Raw genomic sequence first — 15,551 nt, forward strand, 5'->3', positions numbered from 1 at the left:
AAGACTACAACTTCAAGCCAGGAGACCTCGTAATAATGAGAAACTCCCCAATTGAGGATAGCCTTGATCGAAAGCTGAAACCTAAGTACAACGGTCCGTACGTAGTGCTGAATAGAAACAAAGGAGGCGCCTACATAGTTGCCGAAATAGACGGGTCAGTATACCAGTCTGTAGTGGCAGCATTTAGGCTATTACCTTACCACGCACGAAAGAAGATTGAGCTACCTCGAAATATTCACGAGAGCATCGACCTAGGGCCGGCAGAGTTGAACAAACTAGTGTCTTCGCGGCGAAAAGGCGAACCGGCGGACGACATAGCGTTCGAAGGAATGCCTAAAGGGAATAGACGAAGCGAACAGGTGAATGAGGACAACGATCTCGACGACTTGGGAAGCTCAACCGAGGACGGTTGATATTTCTAAGTTGGGGGGAGAGGAGTACCAATAGGGCGAAAGAATGTAACTCAAAAAGAGTACATTCTGAAGACCAAGTAAACATTAACCTAAAGTTCGCATTAAAATTTTCGATTTTCCAAGTCAGGAAGACTTAGAAAGGACTTAAGACAACTTAGAGCACTTAGGAGGAGTTCACACACAGATAGAGAGGTGCAAAGCATGATGATATTCAATATAGTAGTAGTACTAGGGAAAAAGCGAAGAATCGCAACAAAAACCTAATACTACTACAAAACGAGGCCCAAAAACGAGAAGAGGCTAAGCCTCAGTCATGTCAACATCACCGGCGGCATCGACGTCGCCCCCAAGAGTGCTATCCGCCTCAAGAGGAGGAGGGGAAGCAGGAGACTCCACAGAAGAAGAAGGAAGATCCTTCTCCCTCAAGAGGAGGGAGTTCCTTTCTCCAGATGGGCCTGGATCCTATCATACTCAGCGAAGAGTACTTCAAGGAACCGAACGTCGAGACTGAGAAGGTGAACCCGCCGGAGGATCTCAGAGCGAATGTCAGTCAGCGTCGCACGAGTCGACGAACCGACGTTGACAGCGTCAGAGTAGTTGGCCAAGATGTTCTGTACTTGAGACAGAACACCATTGACCCACTCGTTGTTGACGGCGAAGTGGTCGGCTAAGAAGAAGAGAGTGAGTAAGAAAAGTAAGAAACAGAAGACGAGAGATGACTTACCCAGGTCTTGACAAGCATCCCGTCGGGGAACAGGTTGGGATATTTGGAGGTCAAAGCGTTCTTATTGACCTCCTCGAGCGCCTTGGCGTCGAGCGAAACGCGAGCGCGCTTACCCAGCTGAGTAGCCTTGAGAAAAGCGGGAGAGGATAAGTCGAGATTCGGAACGAGGTAGTAAGGGACTCGTACGACGGCAGCAGAAGCACCGGCGGTGGTACGAGGGCGAGAAGGGCCACCACCGCGGCCACCCTGTAAAGTCAAAGAGTAAGTAACGAAACGAAGAGAGAAAGAAAGAAAGAAACTTACTCGACCACGAGCGACGGCCTTGCCACCACGAGTCGACGAAGTTGAAGTAGAAGCAGCCCCAGGACCGCCGTTTTCAGTACCGACGATTTCCTGAAAAACATAAGTCAGTAAGGAACAGAAAGGGCAAGAGATAAACACTTACCACGTCGGAATCGTAAATGATAGCGGGGGACTTGGGTTGCTTGCCATCTAAGAAAGATGGGTAAGCAAAGATAGTAGTAGAAAGAGAATAGGACTTACGCTTTTTGGGAGTAGGAGCCTCCTCCTCCTGAGTCGAAGCCCCATTAGCGAGCTTTTTAATGTTATGGAACGCCGAGCTGACGTCGAACGGGTCAGCATCGGCAGGAAGGGGGATGGTGGGAGCTTTCACCGCCTCGCCAGACCAAGCGAGGTGGTAAGAGACCTCCGCCGGGACGTCGAGCCCGATGTCCTTGTCACCGCAGAACTCGACGAAGACCTTCAGCGCCGGGTGCATGACGCGAAGTTGCTTCTGAATGAGAGCGGTGTAGGCCATCTGCCCGCCGTAGAGGCGACGCTTAGGGTACTAAAAGAAAAGCGTAAGTTAGAAAGGAAACGAGTAAGCAAGGAAAAGAGACTCACCATGTAAGAGACGAGCTCAAGGGCAGCCGTCTTGTACTCCTTAAGGATGCTGAAAGGAATAGCCTCCTTGGCGATCGCACGAAGACGGAGGTGAACGCCGGTGAGCTTGTGGATGCCACGAGCGACGTTGGCGTTATCTTCAACGTAGACGCGCTTCATGCCATCCCACACGGACGGCGGGATAGACTTGGCCGGCACTGGGAGACCAAGAGGAACCTTGGGGTCGAAGCCGAGGATCTCCTGGAAGACGTTGGAGGCGGGAGAAGACATGGTGATAGCAAGAGAGGAAGAGAATCGAAGAGACGAAGAGGAGAGCGATGAGAAAGGTGAAAAGAACCAGAGGAGGTTGCTGGAGAAACTCGACCAGGAAACCGGCGGTTTTTATAGCAAAAAGCCTCTCAGTTTTAGGGAATTTCTATTGGTAGACGTGTTCAAGGAAAAACCGACACGACCACGATCTCACAGTCGAAAATCGGTGGTGCAGAACGTGCCCCAAAACCGAAAAACATGAGTCTTCCTTAGAAATTTGTGCAAAGTCGAGTATCCCGAATTGGCAATACCGCCGGAGGGGTTGATGGCTTGGCAAACGCCCACATTGCCACTTAGTTTGAGAATTGCTTCCGCGGACACAATCCGAAAGGGTTAAGACGAACCCCAGAAGGCAATTCAGCCGGACGGACGGCAATTTCACCGTTTCGAGAAATCACTCTAAGTCTCAGATAGGATACCGGCAGTAGAGATAGCCAAGAAATTGGATTTGAGGCTACACTAATATGACTACCTAAGAGTCGGTGTAGTAATCCAATAATGTACAAGATGGTGCGAAGGACATGAGTATACAACAACAAGAATGTGCGAAAAATAAATAAATACGAGTGTCCCCAATAAGCGCCTCCCCCGCCGGCGGCCAGAGTAGAAAGAAGAAATGTCTCTCAGAAAAGAGCGAGAGACGCGAAAAGAAAGAAAGAAGAAGAAGAAGAAAACGACGAACTTAGTATTCGGGGGAGTCAGAAAGGTCTCCCTCGTCGCTTGAGTTCGAGGACGAGGCGCCACCACCAGAACGAGCAGAGGAGAGGGCCGAGCTAGACCTCTCGTCGACGTTCATCGCCGAACCCTCGATGCCTGGCCACTCTGGAGACTCCTCTGACGAAAAGAGACCAAGAGAGTCCCCAATGATAACGTCAGCACTGGGAGCTACGCCAGTACGATCGTCGTAGACTAGAAAGCAATAAGTTAGTAGGAGTAAGATAGGAAAAAGAGCGATATGACTACCAGTCATCTTCGTCGTTCGGAGCAGGACCACCGTCCGCCGGGTCGACAAGAGGGTCGAATGCGGGAAGAGAGGACGCGTCTTGATCGAGGAAATCGTCGAACTCGTCGTCGATAGGACGATCGAGTTGCGACGGGGACCAGAGACGGCCGTCCTTGGCCATCGGGAACTCCTGCGCAATGAACGAACCAAAGACGTAAGGAGCGTGAGGAGGGTTGGCGACGGTAGGAAGGAGTTCGTCGTCAGGGATGGGTACGCCGGAGGCCCGACGCGAACGGGTGAAGAGCTCGTCCATACGCTGGACAAGCTCGGCCTTGTTGACGGTGCTACCGTCGGCACCCACGAGGAAATTATCGAAGGTAAACATCGAGCGAAACTCGAGGTACGCATCGAAGTCGTTGTTGAAAAACTCGACGACGATGGCCTCGGGTCCCTCAGACGTTTCCAAACGATAAATGGCCGAGAGGAGACGAGCGTGAAGCTCGTAAAGGTGGAGGGAGTGGGTGAGGTACTGATTGAGCGAATCTCGCACCACGTTAGACTGGTGCAAGATGTCGCGCACGACAGTGTCAATGTCTAAAGAGTAAGACATAATAATCAGTACCGGCGGAGGAAAAGAAGGTTATGAGGGGACTTACAATGAGAAGATCCCTCAGCTGCACCCGCCAGTTGGTTGCGAAGGCCGCGACGAGCGTCGATGTTCAACGAAAACGGACATGGCTTGTCCGCTCGACCGCAGTTGCCGCAGCTAAGACCAGGACCACGGTACTCACACCTAGGGATGCCTAAGAAGGCACACCTAGCGCAGGGGCCCACAACCTGGGAGGGTATTAAGTTAGTAAGAAGTTAAAGAGAAAGAAAAGAGAAAGGCAACTTACCAAGGCATGGTCGGACAACAACCGCCGGGAACCCATGATACCTGTAAGGTTCTGGTAGAGGATGTTGCGAAGGTCGGTAGTCTGACGTTGCGCGGTAGGCATGTTGCGACGAAGGGATCCGACGAAGGGGTTGCTCGAGGAGCGAGACGCATCGTCTCTAGCATCCGACGAGCCTCCTTCAGAGTTAGACGAAGAAGACGAAGACGAAGAGGAAGGGGAGCCCTTAGGAGGGACTGGTGGACGCAAGTAGTGCGCCTGGCGTTCCTCCCGGCTCAGGTGTTGAATGGAGACGCCAGTCCTCTGTGAGAACTGAAGCTCGAGAGGAGTGGTGTCCCTCCCTTGGGACAGGAAACCCGTAGGATCGTCAACGCCATCCCGGCGGACGATCGGGTTGAAACCAACGGAAGGGGGGATGGAAAAGCTCTCCATCGATCGACTCAAGGTTGCGCGGGGCCAGTACCGGTATAGCGCGTACTTGCTTGAGGACCTTTGGGAGCACGAGGGAAAGAGGAAGGACCGTAGACGGCGGGTTGACCAGGAATAGGAACGATTTTCCTCGCAGAGGAAGGAGTCGCAGGGATAGGAGGGATGCCGGGCGTCTTGGGCGTCTTAGGAGACACCTGAAAGGAGCGAGATCGACGAGGGGTTCGAGGAGCCTCTTGATGCACGTCTTCGCCGCTAGGCGAAGGGTCGAGTTCGTCGACAGCGTCCCCGTCGTCAAGACCCGTACCCGACGCGACTACAGAGGACGACGCGGAACGACGATCGTCTAAGGAGTCGTCAGCTCGTCGGTTAAAGGAACGAAAGAAGAGAGAAGAGCCTACTTACCCAGAGTAGACACAGGAGGCACCGAAGAAGCAGGAGCCGCCTGGGAGACCGACGCGCTGGTACCAAAGACTTGACGTTTCCAGACTCGAAGTACCAGAGGGCGAGAGTGAAGCAGGTGCAGAGTCGCGTCCCTCTCCTCGAAGGAGAGCAGTGGGCGGTAGAACAACGCCAGGCGGAAAATTGCGAGGACGAACAGTAAGACGAGGAAGTTGAGGGTGAGGATGACGAATAACAGGGGTACCAGGAGGAGGCGAAGTATGGTCAGCGAGCCATGCAGCTCGCTCCCGCCTGTACTTGGCCAAGGCCTCTTCAAAAGAAACGGCCACATCGATATAGATGTGCCAGTGCTAGATATTGGATCCCTCAGTAATACGCCACCCGCCGGAACGATCAGAAACTTACTTGATAGTGAGGATCTGCCCTCCAAGTGGCCCAATCCATAGGCAACGCTGGAGGAGAAATGAGTCGCCATCCTCGTAAAGTGTTGTCACGAAGGCGACGAGGAATGAGGAACGGCATCTCAGCGTCCTAACAAGAGAATAGTAAGTAAGTGTCCGAGAAGAGATAGATAAGGAAAAGACGAACCGTCGAAGGAACGATTGGACAGGTCAACCTTAAGATAGCCATCTGGGGGTCGGTGAAGACGATGTTCATCATTCGACGAATGCCCATATTTCGGTGGACTGGTTCAGCCCAGGCCCGCCAGGAGTAAGGCGCAGTAAGAGGGTAGCGAGGATGACCAGGGGGACCGTCATTGCCTTGGTAGACAGTCATGAAGGCCCATGGTGTAGGCCCTCACTGCCATCAGCGAATGACCGCCGGGCAACCTCTGTAAGATACACTGAAAAGTCAAGTCAGAGGACAGAAAGTTGAAGAAACAGCACAAAGACTCACCAAGTCGTTATAAGTGGCGAAAGATAAGAAGTCCCACTCAGGGGAATATATAAACGCCTCCTCGAACCTGAATTGGCCGAGGAAACGATTGAGGTGGTCGACGATGAAATTCCAGCACTGTCGAAGATAAGGGGAAGAACGAAAGAGACGGAACGTTTCAGGGTTGTCGTCAATTTGGAGACGTTGGTCGCCAATTTGGATGAGGAACTGCTGAGGCGAGAAGAATGCCTCGCTAGCCGGAGAGAGTAGCAGGTTGAGGAGTGGACATCGATGAAAGATAGCACAGTACAACAGTAAGCCAGGAGCTTGGAGAAGGGAAGACCGGCGGTCGTCCCCTATATATAGGCCAAAGAACGACCCCGAGCGGATAATCCCTCTAGGAGCGCAGACTGACTTCATGAGAAGAGGTGGGGAAAGTATTAACGCTGGTACTTCCCAAAAAGGAAAGTGATAGACCCTAACAGGAGTCAAACCACGGCAGCTTGACCCTTAATATGTGGTATCAAACCCCACTAGAATTTAACGCTCTACTCATCTAAGTCAAGGGCAGAAAGATCAGAGAAAGTAGAAAAGCGAAATTGTCGATCCAAAGTACGTTTGAAAGCAACGTTTGATGTCTTGTCGTAACGGCGGCAGATTCAAGAGCCACTTAAGCGCCAGATCACAAAACACCACCGTATCACAGACAAGTCCAAGTTTGGGACGACGGGCTAGTCTAGCAGAAGTGAATTGGAGTTCCTGTAAGGTGGCGAAGAACTTCAGAAGTCGATGTCAAGAGGAGTGACGGATCGTATATGTCGAAGTTCCAAGAACTTCGACAAGAATCTGACTGGGGACAGTCCTCATTATAAGTTGGGGGGAGATGTTACGCCTGAGGGTCATCTGACCCTTCAAAAATCGCGAATAACACACCGCCGGACTAATTTCGTCCGGTAAAACGTACATCTCGATAAGTGACTGAAAAGCCCTAAGGCACTGTGTTTTTCATAACCGGCGGTCACTTATTCTGTCATATGAGTTGAGACCGAGCCCAGAGTCGTCAACTAAGTCGAACTCTAAGAACGACTCTGAAAGAGGTTGAACGTAACGCATCATTGATACCGTAGTAATTGACGGGTTAAGGATGTGTACTGGACCGATTGAAGATCGAACTACGGTAGTGAGAATTTGGCACGAAGTCCTCACCGCCGGGAGCAAGACTATCCATGGGAGTGCACGATCGACTTCAAATCGACTAGAAAGCTAGTAGCGACTTAACAAGAACGACGACACTTAGCACCAGCGCCTGTCAGTACCCTAAGAGGAAACACCCATAAGCGCCGCCGGACGGTCGGAATCAGCCATCAGTCGCGGAAAGCTAAAGGGGACCTCTACGGATTAGGTACGAGATCGATAAGATAGAAGCCGAGATAAGATAACCAGAACGACGGGACCAGGAACGGATCACACGAGATGTTCTATTCCGTTGGACAGGGTGTCCTCTCTAGGACAGATGAAACAGGGTACTAACAGTCCCATGACCTGTCAACAGAAAAGAAGTAGTACAGAGAGAAGGGACAGAACGATGAATCCATACGCCGCCCTCCGGCGGTAGTTACAAAAGGGTATACCATCTGTTTCCGCGGAAGCATCTTCACGGAGTAACAATGGAGTTTCCCACCACACATTGGTTCCGTTCCGACTGGACGGAACTACCAAAATCCACGCGCTTCAACAGCGCATCAATAGACGCCTATGGGGCATACTCGGCACGACACCGCCGGGGCTTCTTTTGTCGCGTTTCTTTCCTATTTCGTATTTCTGATTCTCTCGTACCTCCGCTCCGTCTCTCTACTCTCCTTTTCTGTATCATGCGCATGTATTCGGTTTGTTTTATAGTCTTTGCTAGTCTTTGTTTTAAAGCTCGTAGTCAAACATTTTGTACCATATATATAGGCCCGCCGGGCAAAAGAATCAACAGATACCCCTTTGACTCGATTATATATCTTGTCCTGATCGACACAAGTCGTTCAGTAAAATAAAGAGGAAGTCTCCGAGCGTCGAGTGAACCAGTTAGCGAGTCAGAGTCGAGTTAGAATTTGCGCGTGAATACACGAGTCCGGTGTCGTGAACAGCTGGTATAGGCCCCTATTTTCATTTTCATCTTATCTTATCTGTATCCGCATCTTATCTTTCCTGTTACCCCTATCTCTTATCTTTATTCTCGTCTATGGACTCTTTCTCTCATGGAACACTGCCCCGTTTTGCCCTTTACCCTGCTTCTATTGTTCTTATTGTTACGCACTGCCTTGTATTGCTTTTCGACTCATTCTGACGTCTTTTTACTTCATTATTGTTTCATTCTTGTTCTTCGCGCAGCCTCGCGCAGCCTTGTGACTATCTTTTATTGTTCTTCTGTCTTTCACCATTTGCTCATCATCTCGACTCATCGTGGCTATGTAACTGGTAGAATAGGTATATAAGCTAGGTAGTTCGCTCTGTATTTCCTTAGCTTGACCTCTTCGTCAATTCATCGCTCTATTCTTCACTCCAAACCGTCGCTCATCGCTCTAAGCTCTTTCGTCGCTTTCATCGCTCCTCGTCTCTGGTCTTAGTTTTGGTTTAGTGTTCGCTCTTCGCGACATCCGGGTTTTTAAAAACGGAGTCAACGAGTGATCCCGCCGGGACGAGTTTACGTTTTTTTCGAGTTCAGATTCGAGTTTTCGAGTCTAATTCGGGTTTAAATCTAGTCACTAGTCGCACTTAGTGTTTCCCTTCCGCCGTGCGAGTTTAAACCGCACTTTGTCCTAGTCTGGTCCGGCAAGCACGCCGACGGGTACATCACCAACACCCACCTGAAGTGTCTACAACAGCCCTGTCCGAAACGGTATAACCCACTCCGCCCCCGCGACTACGAATACCTAGCCAAGAATCTTCCGGATTACGCCTCCTTTGTTGAAGCCTCCGAAGACAACTACGAAGCAGTTCTATATTCCGAACATCCACCGCCGCCGCCTGCTACACCCCCACCGTCCGAAGCTCCAGATACCGAAGAATCCCCAGCCGCTTTCCACTCCGCCGAATCATCTCCCGCCCCAGTAACAGCAACCACCAACACTGCACCGAAAACCTTTCGCCCACCGTCAACATCATCTGAAGAAGACAGCCAGGAAGAAGACGACAACGACGAGGAAGAAGAATCTGAAGAAGAATCCGAAACACCCGTCCCCTTTCACGTTACCTACGCCGCGTTAGCAGAAGCCCTCCCCGCAGTAACAAGCCTTCGCCGCTCCGGACACTCTACCCCCACCACAGCCCTTACTTTCACTCCTCGCCGCGCCCTCACACCACTTCCCACCCCCAGGGAGTCGGAGGACACGTCTGTTGCCCAACGCTCAGATAACGAACCTCCCACTTCCACTTTATCACCATCCCTACTATCTCCACCAGCTTCTCTGCCACCCGTCCAACTAAACCCCGTTACCGAACCCGCAAAGCCTACCCCCGAATTCAGTATGTCCGACCCCACTCTCCTCAAGTTGCTTGCCGAGCAACAAGAGACTACCAGGCGCATCCAGCAATCCCTGGATAAGCTCACGGCCGCCAAGACCGCTTCCACCAGAAGCCCCGTCAAAGCGCCTGACATCCGCTACTTCACCAACTGGGCCTCCGCCGACTCCGAACTCAAAGGCGATGACAAGAAGTGGATCTCAGCCGCCCTCTCATACCTTCAAGGTGCTGCCGCTTCCTGGGCCGTCCAATACCTGGATCAGATTGCCGCCCACGAGGCTGCTGCCGACGCCGCTCAGAAGGCTGCCCACCCCTGGCCTTTCACGGCGATTGGTCTGCCTTCGTGGTTGCCTTCAAGAAGCGCTTCCAACCTGCCGACCAGGAGAAGGCAGCTGAAGCTCAACTCGAGGCCCTTACCCAGGGTAAACAGTCTGCTTCCCAGTTCGCAGCCAAGTTTATGGAGGTCTTCCCCCGCACCGGTCTATCCCAGAAGGATGGTATGGCCCGCTTCCGCCGTAAGCTCAGTACCAATGATCGCCTCATGTTGGATCTTATCGCCATCACCAAACCGGACGATGCCAAGCCCAAGACCCTCCAAGACTACTGCGACATCGTCAATCAGAACGACTTCACGTTCCACGGAAGCAGCACCTCTTTCTTGACCCCGACCACCTCGTCTCGCTCTGTCCCGGCCCGTGACCCCTATGCCATGGACATTGACGCAACCCGTGTTGGACCCAGTGGCCGCTCCCGCGAGGACTTCCTCCAAGCAATGCGCGGACGATGCTTTGGTTGCGGATCTTCCGCCCACATCAAGAAGGACGGCAATCACGGTTCGCTTCGTTGCAACCACTGCCAGCGCCTTGGCCACTCTGCCAATGTCTGCCAAGACAAGTTCATGGGTTACCCACCCGGTCGAGGACTCACCCAACGTCGTCGTGTTGCTGCCACCCAGGAAGCTCCTTTCTCTCTCTTCAACGATTCGTCCACTGCCACCGTCGCTTCCACATCCTCCGCCCCCGCTCCGACCAACTTCTCCATCGCCGACCTCCTGGACCATCCAGCAGAAACAACAGGAGACTTTGGCTCGCCTCGAACAATTCCAGAAGCAGGATTTTGGCGAAGGGTGTCTGTAAAAGCTGCGGCACATTCACCCTTCACCCCGTACCCGATTTCCGAATATGACTCTATGCGAACATGTACTATTAGCGCCATCCGCGAAATATACCCTGGTTCATCACACTTTCGCGTGAACGTGAGGCTTAGAGGCAGAAATCGGAGTACGGAATCCGCAGCAATGGTCGACAGTGGTGCAACTGGTCGGTTCCTGGACAAACCCTTCGTGGAGAAACATCGGATCACAGCTTTTCCCCTTCGACACCCCATTCAGCTTCTCAACATTGACGGATCACCCAATCAGGCTGGCAGTGTAACGCACTTCGCCCGACAGGAACTCACGGTTGACGGACACACGGAATGGACCGACTTCCTTATCGCCGATCTCGGAGGAGAGGATATTATTCTGGGACTTCCCTGGCTTCGCAAGCTCAACCCCACCATCGACTGGCGCAAAGGCACTCTTCACATTCCCAAGCCCAAGGTCGCCAGCGTTACCATCGAGGAGGTGCCAGACGATGATGCCCAACCCCCGTTCCGCGGCGCTCCTTCCGGTGATGCCATCTTGGAGCAGATCAACACCATATCTGAACCACCCGCTCCTGATCCCCTCCCAAAACCGGTCCCTTCCCCAGCCCCCGCCCCCAAAGACGAAGACGACAAACCAGCCCTCTGCCGCATCCGAGCCAATCGGACCACTCGTCGGAAATGGCTTCGTGCAGGATTGATCGAGGAGACGGGAGATGAACTTTGGTGCGCCGCCGGCTTCACTTACTCCCAGCAGATAGCCGAAGAAACCCAGAAGGCCAAACCACAGAAGTCATTCGAAGAGATGGTCCCCGCCCACTATCGTCAACACGCCTCCGTCTTTTCCGAATCCGAATCCCATCGTCTACCCGAGCACAAACCCTGGGATCATGCCATCGACCTCACCCCTGGAGCACCGGCCACCATGCGAACCAAGGTCTACCCCATGTCCAAAAACGAACAAGAAGAACTCAACCGATTTCTCGACGAATATCTCAAGAAGGGGTACATCCGGCCCTCAGAATCGCCCCTCTCGTCCCCCGTCTTCTTCGTTAAGAAGAAGGACGGCAAGCTCCGTTTTGTTCAGGACTACCGGAAAACTCAACGAGATCACTGTGAAGAACCGCTATCCCCTCCCCCTCGTCTCCGACATCATCAACCGCCTTCGAGGAGCCAAGTACCTTCACCAAGTTCGACGTTCGCTGGGGCTATAACAACATACGGATCAAGGAGGGAGACGAATGGAAGGCAGCATTTGCAACCAACCAGGGTCTCTTCGAGCCGTTGGTCATGTTCTTTGGTCTTACGAACTCTCCAGCTACGTTCCAGGCTCTTATGAACTCCATCTTCTCTGACCTCATCGCCGCAGGAAAGGTCGCAGTGTATCTCGACGACATCCTCATCTTCACGGCCACTCTCGACGAACATCGAGAAGTTACCCATGAGGTTCTCCGTCGTCTCAAGAAACATGACCTGTACCTTCGCCCGGAGAAGTGCGAGTTTGAACGAGAGGAGATCGAGTATCTGGGCCTGGTTATCCGAGAGGGAGAGGTGTCTATGGACCCCGCCAAGGTTGAGGCCGTCCGCAACTGGCCTGTTCCCCGTAACCTCCGCGCCGTTCGTGGCTTCCTCGGTTTTGCCAATTTCTACCGTCGCTTCATCAAGGATTTCGCCACTGTCGCTCGCCCGCTCAACGACCTCACAAAGAAGAATGCTCCCTGGCAATGGAACGAACCTCAACAGCAAGCCTTCGATACCCTCCGCAACGCCTTCACCTCTGCACCTATCTTGACACTCTGGGACCCCGATCGCCCCACCCGTATTGAGGTTGATGCCTCCGGCTTCGCCACTGGAGGAGCGCTCCTTCAGAAGCACGACGATGGACTCTGGCACCCTGTCGCTTTCCGCTCCGCCTCCATGCAACCCGCCGAACGCAACTACGAGATTTACGATCGAGAGATGCTCGCCATCATCGAAGCTCTCAAGGACTGGCGCCACTTCCTTGAAGGACTCCCAGAGCCATTCGAGATTGTCACAGACCACTCCAACCTCGAGTACTGGCGATCAGCACAGGAACCTTAGTCGACGACAAGCACGCTGGGCCCTCTACCTCTCCCGCTTCAAGTTCCTCCTCACCCACCGCCCCGGCAAGGCTAACACCCAAGCCGACGCCCTATCCCGTCTCGACATCCATCAGGTCACCGACGCGGAGGACAACAAGCAACAGATCGTCCTTAAGCCCGAAATGTTCGCCAAGCTTGCCGCCTCTAGTATGGTCGTCAACCCTCTTGAAGATCGCCTCCGCCAAGCCAGTGCTCGAGAGTCACAGGTGCTCGATGGTCTCGCCCAACTCCGGAAGACAGGTCCCCGTCGCCTCACTAATGGCCTCGCTGAATGGGAAGAGGAAAATGGATTGGTCTACTACAAGGGTCGCGTCTACGTTCCTCCGGATGACGAGCTCCGTCGCGATGTCCTCAAGCAGTGCCACGACGATCCCACTTCTGGTCACCCCGGCGTCCACGGAACCCTTGAGCGTGTCGAACGACAGTACTGGTGGCCCACAATGCGTGCCTTTGTCAAGAAGTACGTAGAGGGATGCGACATCTGTGCCCGGAAGAAGCATGCCCAACACCCTCGCGCCTCGACTCAGCCGCTCGACGTTCCTGAAGGTCCTTGGGAATCTGTAGGAGTCGATCTCATCACGCAGCTCCCAGAGGCCCACGGACACGACGCCATTATCGTCTTCACGGACCACTACAGCAAGGTCCTTCACGCCCTTCCCTGTACCTCTGACATCACCACTGAAGGTGTCGCCGACATCTACTATCGAGAAGTCTTCCGTTTACACGGCCTCCCACTCCGATTCATCAGCGATCGTGGTCCCCAGTTCGCCTCCAAGGTTATGCGCACCCTGCTCAAATGTCTTGGCATTGAGTCCAACCTCACGACGGCATATCATCCCCAAGCCAATGGACAGACTGAACGCGCTAATCAAGAAGTCGAGAAATATCTCCGACTCTACGTCAGTCGTCGTCAGGATGACTGGGATGAGCATCTTCCAATGGCTGAATTCGTGATCAACTCCCGTGTCCACTCTGCTCACAATCGCTCCCCCTTTGAGGTCCTCTACGGCTACATTCCCCACTTCAACATCCCCATCGGCAAGCGCACTGACCTCCGCCCTGTCGACGAACGAGTCCAGCACCTCCAAGAAGTCAGGAAGGACGCCGAGGCAGCTCTTCGACTCGAAAAGGCCCAACAGAAGGACGCATACGAATCCGGCAAACGCTCCGCTCACCAATTCCAACCTGGCGACTACGTCTGGCTTAGTGCCAAGGATATCCAGATCAAGGTACCGACTCGCAAACTCGGCGATCTCCAACTCGGTCCCTACAAGGTCACTAAGCGTGTCAGCGATCTCGACTACGAACTCGATCTCCCCAAATCCCTCTCCCGCATTCACCCCGTCTTCCATGTTGACAAGCTCTCCCCCTGGAAAGGCAATGATGTCAACGGCATTTTGCCACCCCCGCCTGAGCCTGTCGAACTAGAAGGGGAGCTTGAATACGAGGTTCACGACATCTTGGACAGCCGTTGGAGAGGTCGAGGAAAGAATCGCAAACTGGAGTATTTGGTCAGTTGGAAGGGTTATGGGTCGACGGACGACACTTGGGAACCGGAGGAGAACCTGGAGCACGCACCCGAGATTGTGAAGGAGTTCCACCAGCGACACCCCTCTGCACCACGCCGCATCGCCGCCACCATCTTCAGCTCTCTCCCCTGGCGCCCACTTGAGAACTTCACCGGACGCTCCGCCTACCGACCTCGACTGGGAACTTGGACGCCGTCTACCATTGGTCATCGAGGACGATGAGGCTTAGAAGGGGGGTAATGTCGTGAACAGCTGGTATGGCCCCTATTTTCATTTTCATCTTATCTTATCTGTATCCGCATCTTATCTTTCCTGTTACCCCTATCTCTTATCTTTATTCTCGTCTATGGACTCTTTCTCTCATGGAACACTGCCCCGTTTTGCCCTTTACCCTGCTTCTATTGTTCTTATTGTTACGCACTGCCTTGTATTGCTTTTCGACTCATTCTGACGTCTTTTTACTTCATTATTGTTTCATTCTTGTTCTTCGCGCACCCTCGCGCAGCCTTGTGACTATCTTTTATTGTTCTTCTGTCTTTCACCATTTGCTCATCATCTCGACTCATCGTGGCTATGTAACTGGTAGAATAGGTATATAAGCTAGGTAGTTCGCTCTGTATTTCCTTAGCTTGACCTCTTCGTCAATTCATCGCTCTATTCTTCACTCCAAACCGTCGCTCATCGCTCTAAGCTCTTTCGTCGCTTTCATCGCTCCTCGTCTCTGGTCTTAGTTTTGGTTTAGTGTTCGCTCTTCGCGACATCCGGGTTTTTAAAAACGAGTCAACGAGTGATCCCGCCGGGACGAGTTTACGTATTTTTCGAGTTCAAATTCGAGTTTCGAGTCTAAGTCGTGTTTAAATCGAGTCACGAGTCGCACTTAGTGTTTCCCTTGTGTGTAGAGCACAACAAAAATACCAAACACCATCCGTATAAAGTCAAGAGCCTTTTCAAAGCTCTAAAGCCCTAAAAACCGTTCTATACGAGTCAGAGAGTCTTCTCCTCGTTAACTTAGTCTACTAAAAACAACAACCCCATCGAACTTGCGTGCCAACGTACAGACAGTACCTAAAAGTCTTTAGATTCGGCCGTCGGTCTTCATCTTCGTGTCACTTGTCTCACAACAAGTTCCACTCGATTCGGGACCGCCGGTTGTCTTCTTGCTCTTCTTTGTGCTTTCTGTGCTAGCCAGCACATCACCGTGCCACCACCAACTCAGTCGAAGAGCCCCTCGCGATAGGTCTTCGTTGTGTTTTCATTCCTTAAACTGAAATACCAGTACATTCGTTCAAACCAATAATACACCGATAATACAACACATTCCTTTTACCAGCACGATCACTATACCCCATAATACACG

General features: G+C 52.6%; 2 protein-coding genes across 2 annotated transcripts; both read right to left on the reverse strand.

Annotated features, from left to right (window-relative positions):
- Positions 1-713: 713 nt before the first annotated feature.
- On the reverse strand, positions 714-2,310 carry CC1G_02405 (hypothetical protein; the record flags this gene model as incomplete). The annotated part of the gene is made up of 7 exons (XM_001830902.2): positions 714-875; positions 935-1,080; positions 1,134-1,383; positions 1,441-1,530; positions 1,583-1,629; positions 1,681-1,984; positions 2,041-2,310. The coding sequence occupies 7 exons, from the start codon at positions 2,308-2,310 to the stop codon at positions 714-716; spliced, it is 1,269 nt and encodes a 422-aa protein (XP_001830954.2).
- Positions 2,311-3,031: 721 nt separating this feature from the next.
- On the reverse strand, positions 3,032-5,790 carry CC1G_02406 (hypothetical protein; the record flags this gene model as incomplete). Its single annotated transcript, XM_001830903.2, has 9 exons — positions 3,032-3,258; positions 3,344-3,886; positions 3,949-4,129; positions 4,189-4,526; positions 4,664-4,957; positions 5,017-5,152; positions 5,211-5,363; positions 5,419-5,544; positions 5,602-5,790. 9 exons carry the CDS (start codon positions 5,788-5,790, stop codon positions 3,032-3,034), a joined length of 2,187 nt encoding a protein of 728 aa, XP_001830955.2.
- Positions 5,791-15,551: the final 9,761 nt, after the last annotated feature.

Source organism: Coprinopsis cinerea, assembly GCF_000182895.1.
Source record: "Coprinopsis cinerea okayama7#130 chromosome 3 map unlocalized cont3.3, whole genome shotgun sequence".
NCBI lineage: Eukaryota > Fungi > Basidiomycota > Agaricomycetes > Agaricales > Psathyrellaceae > Coprinopsis > Coprinopsis cinerea.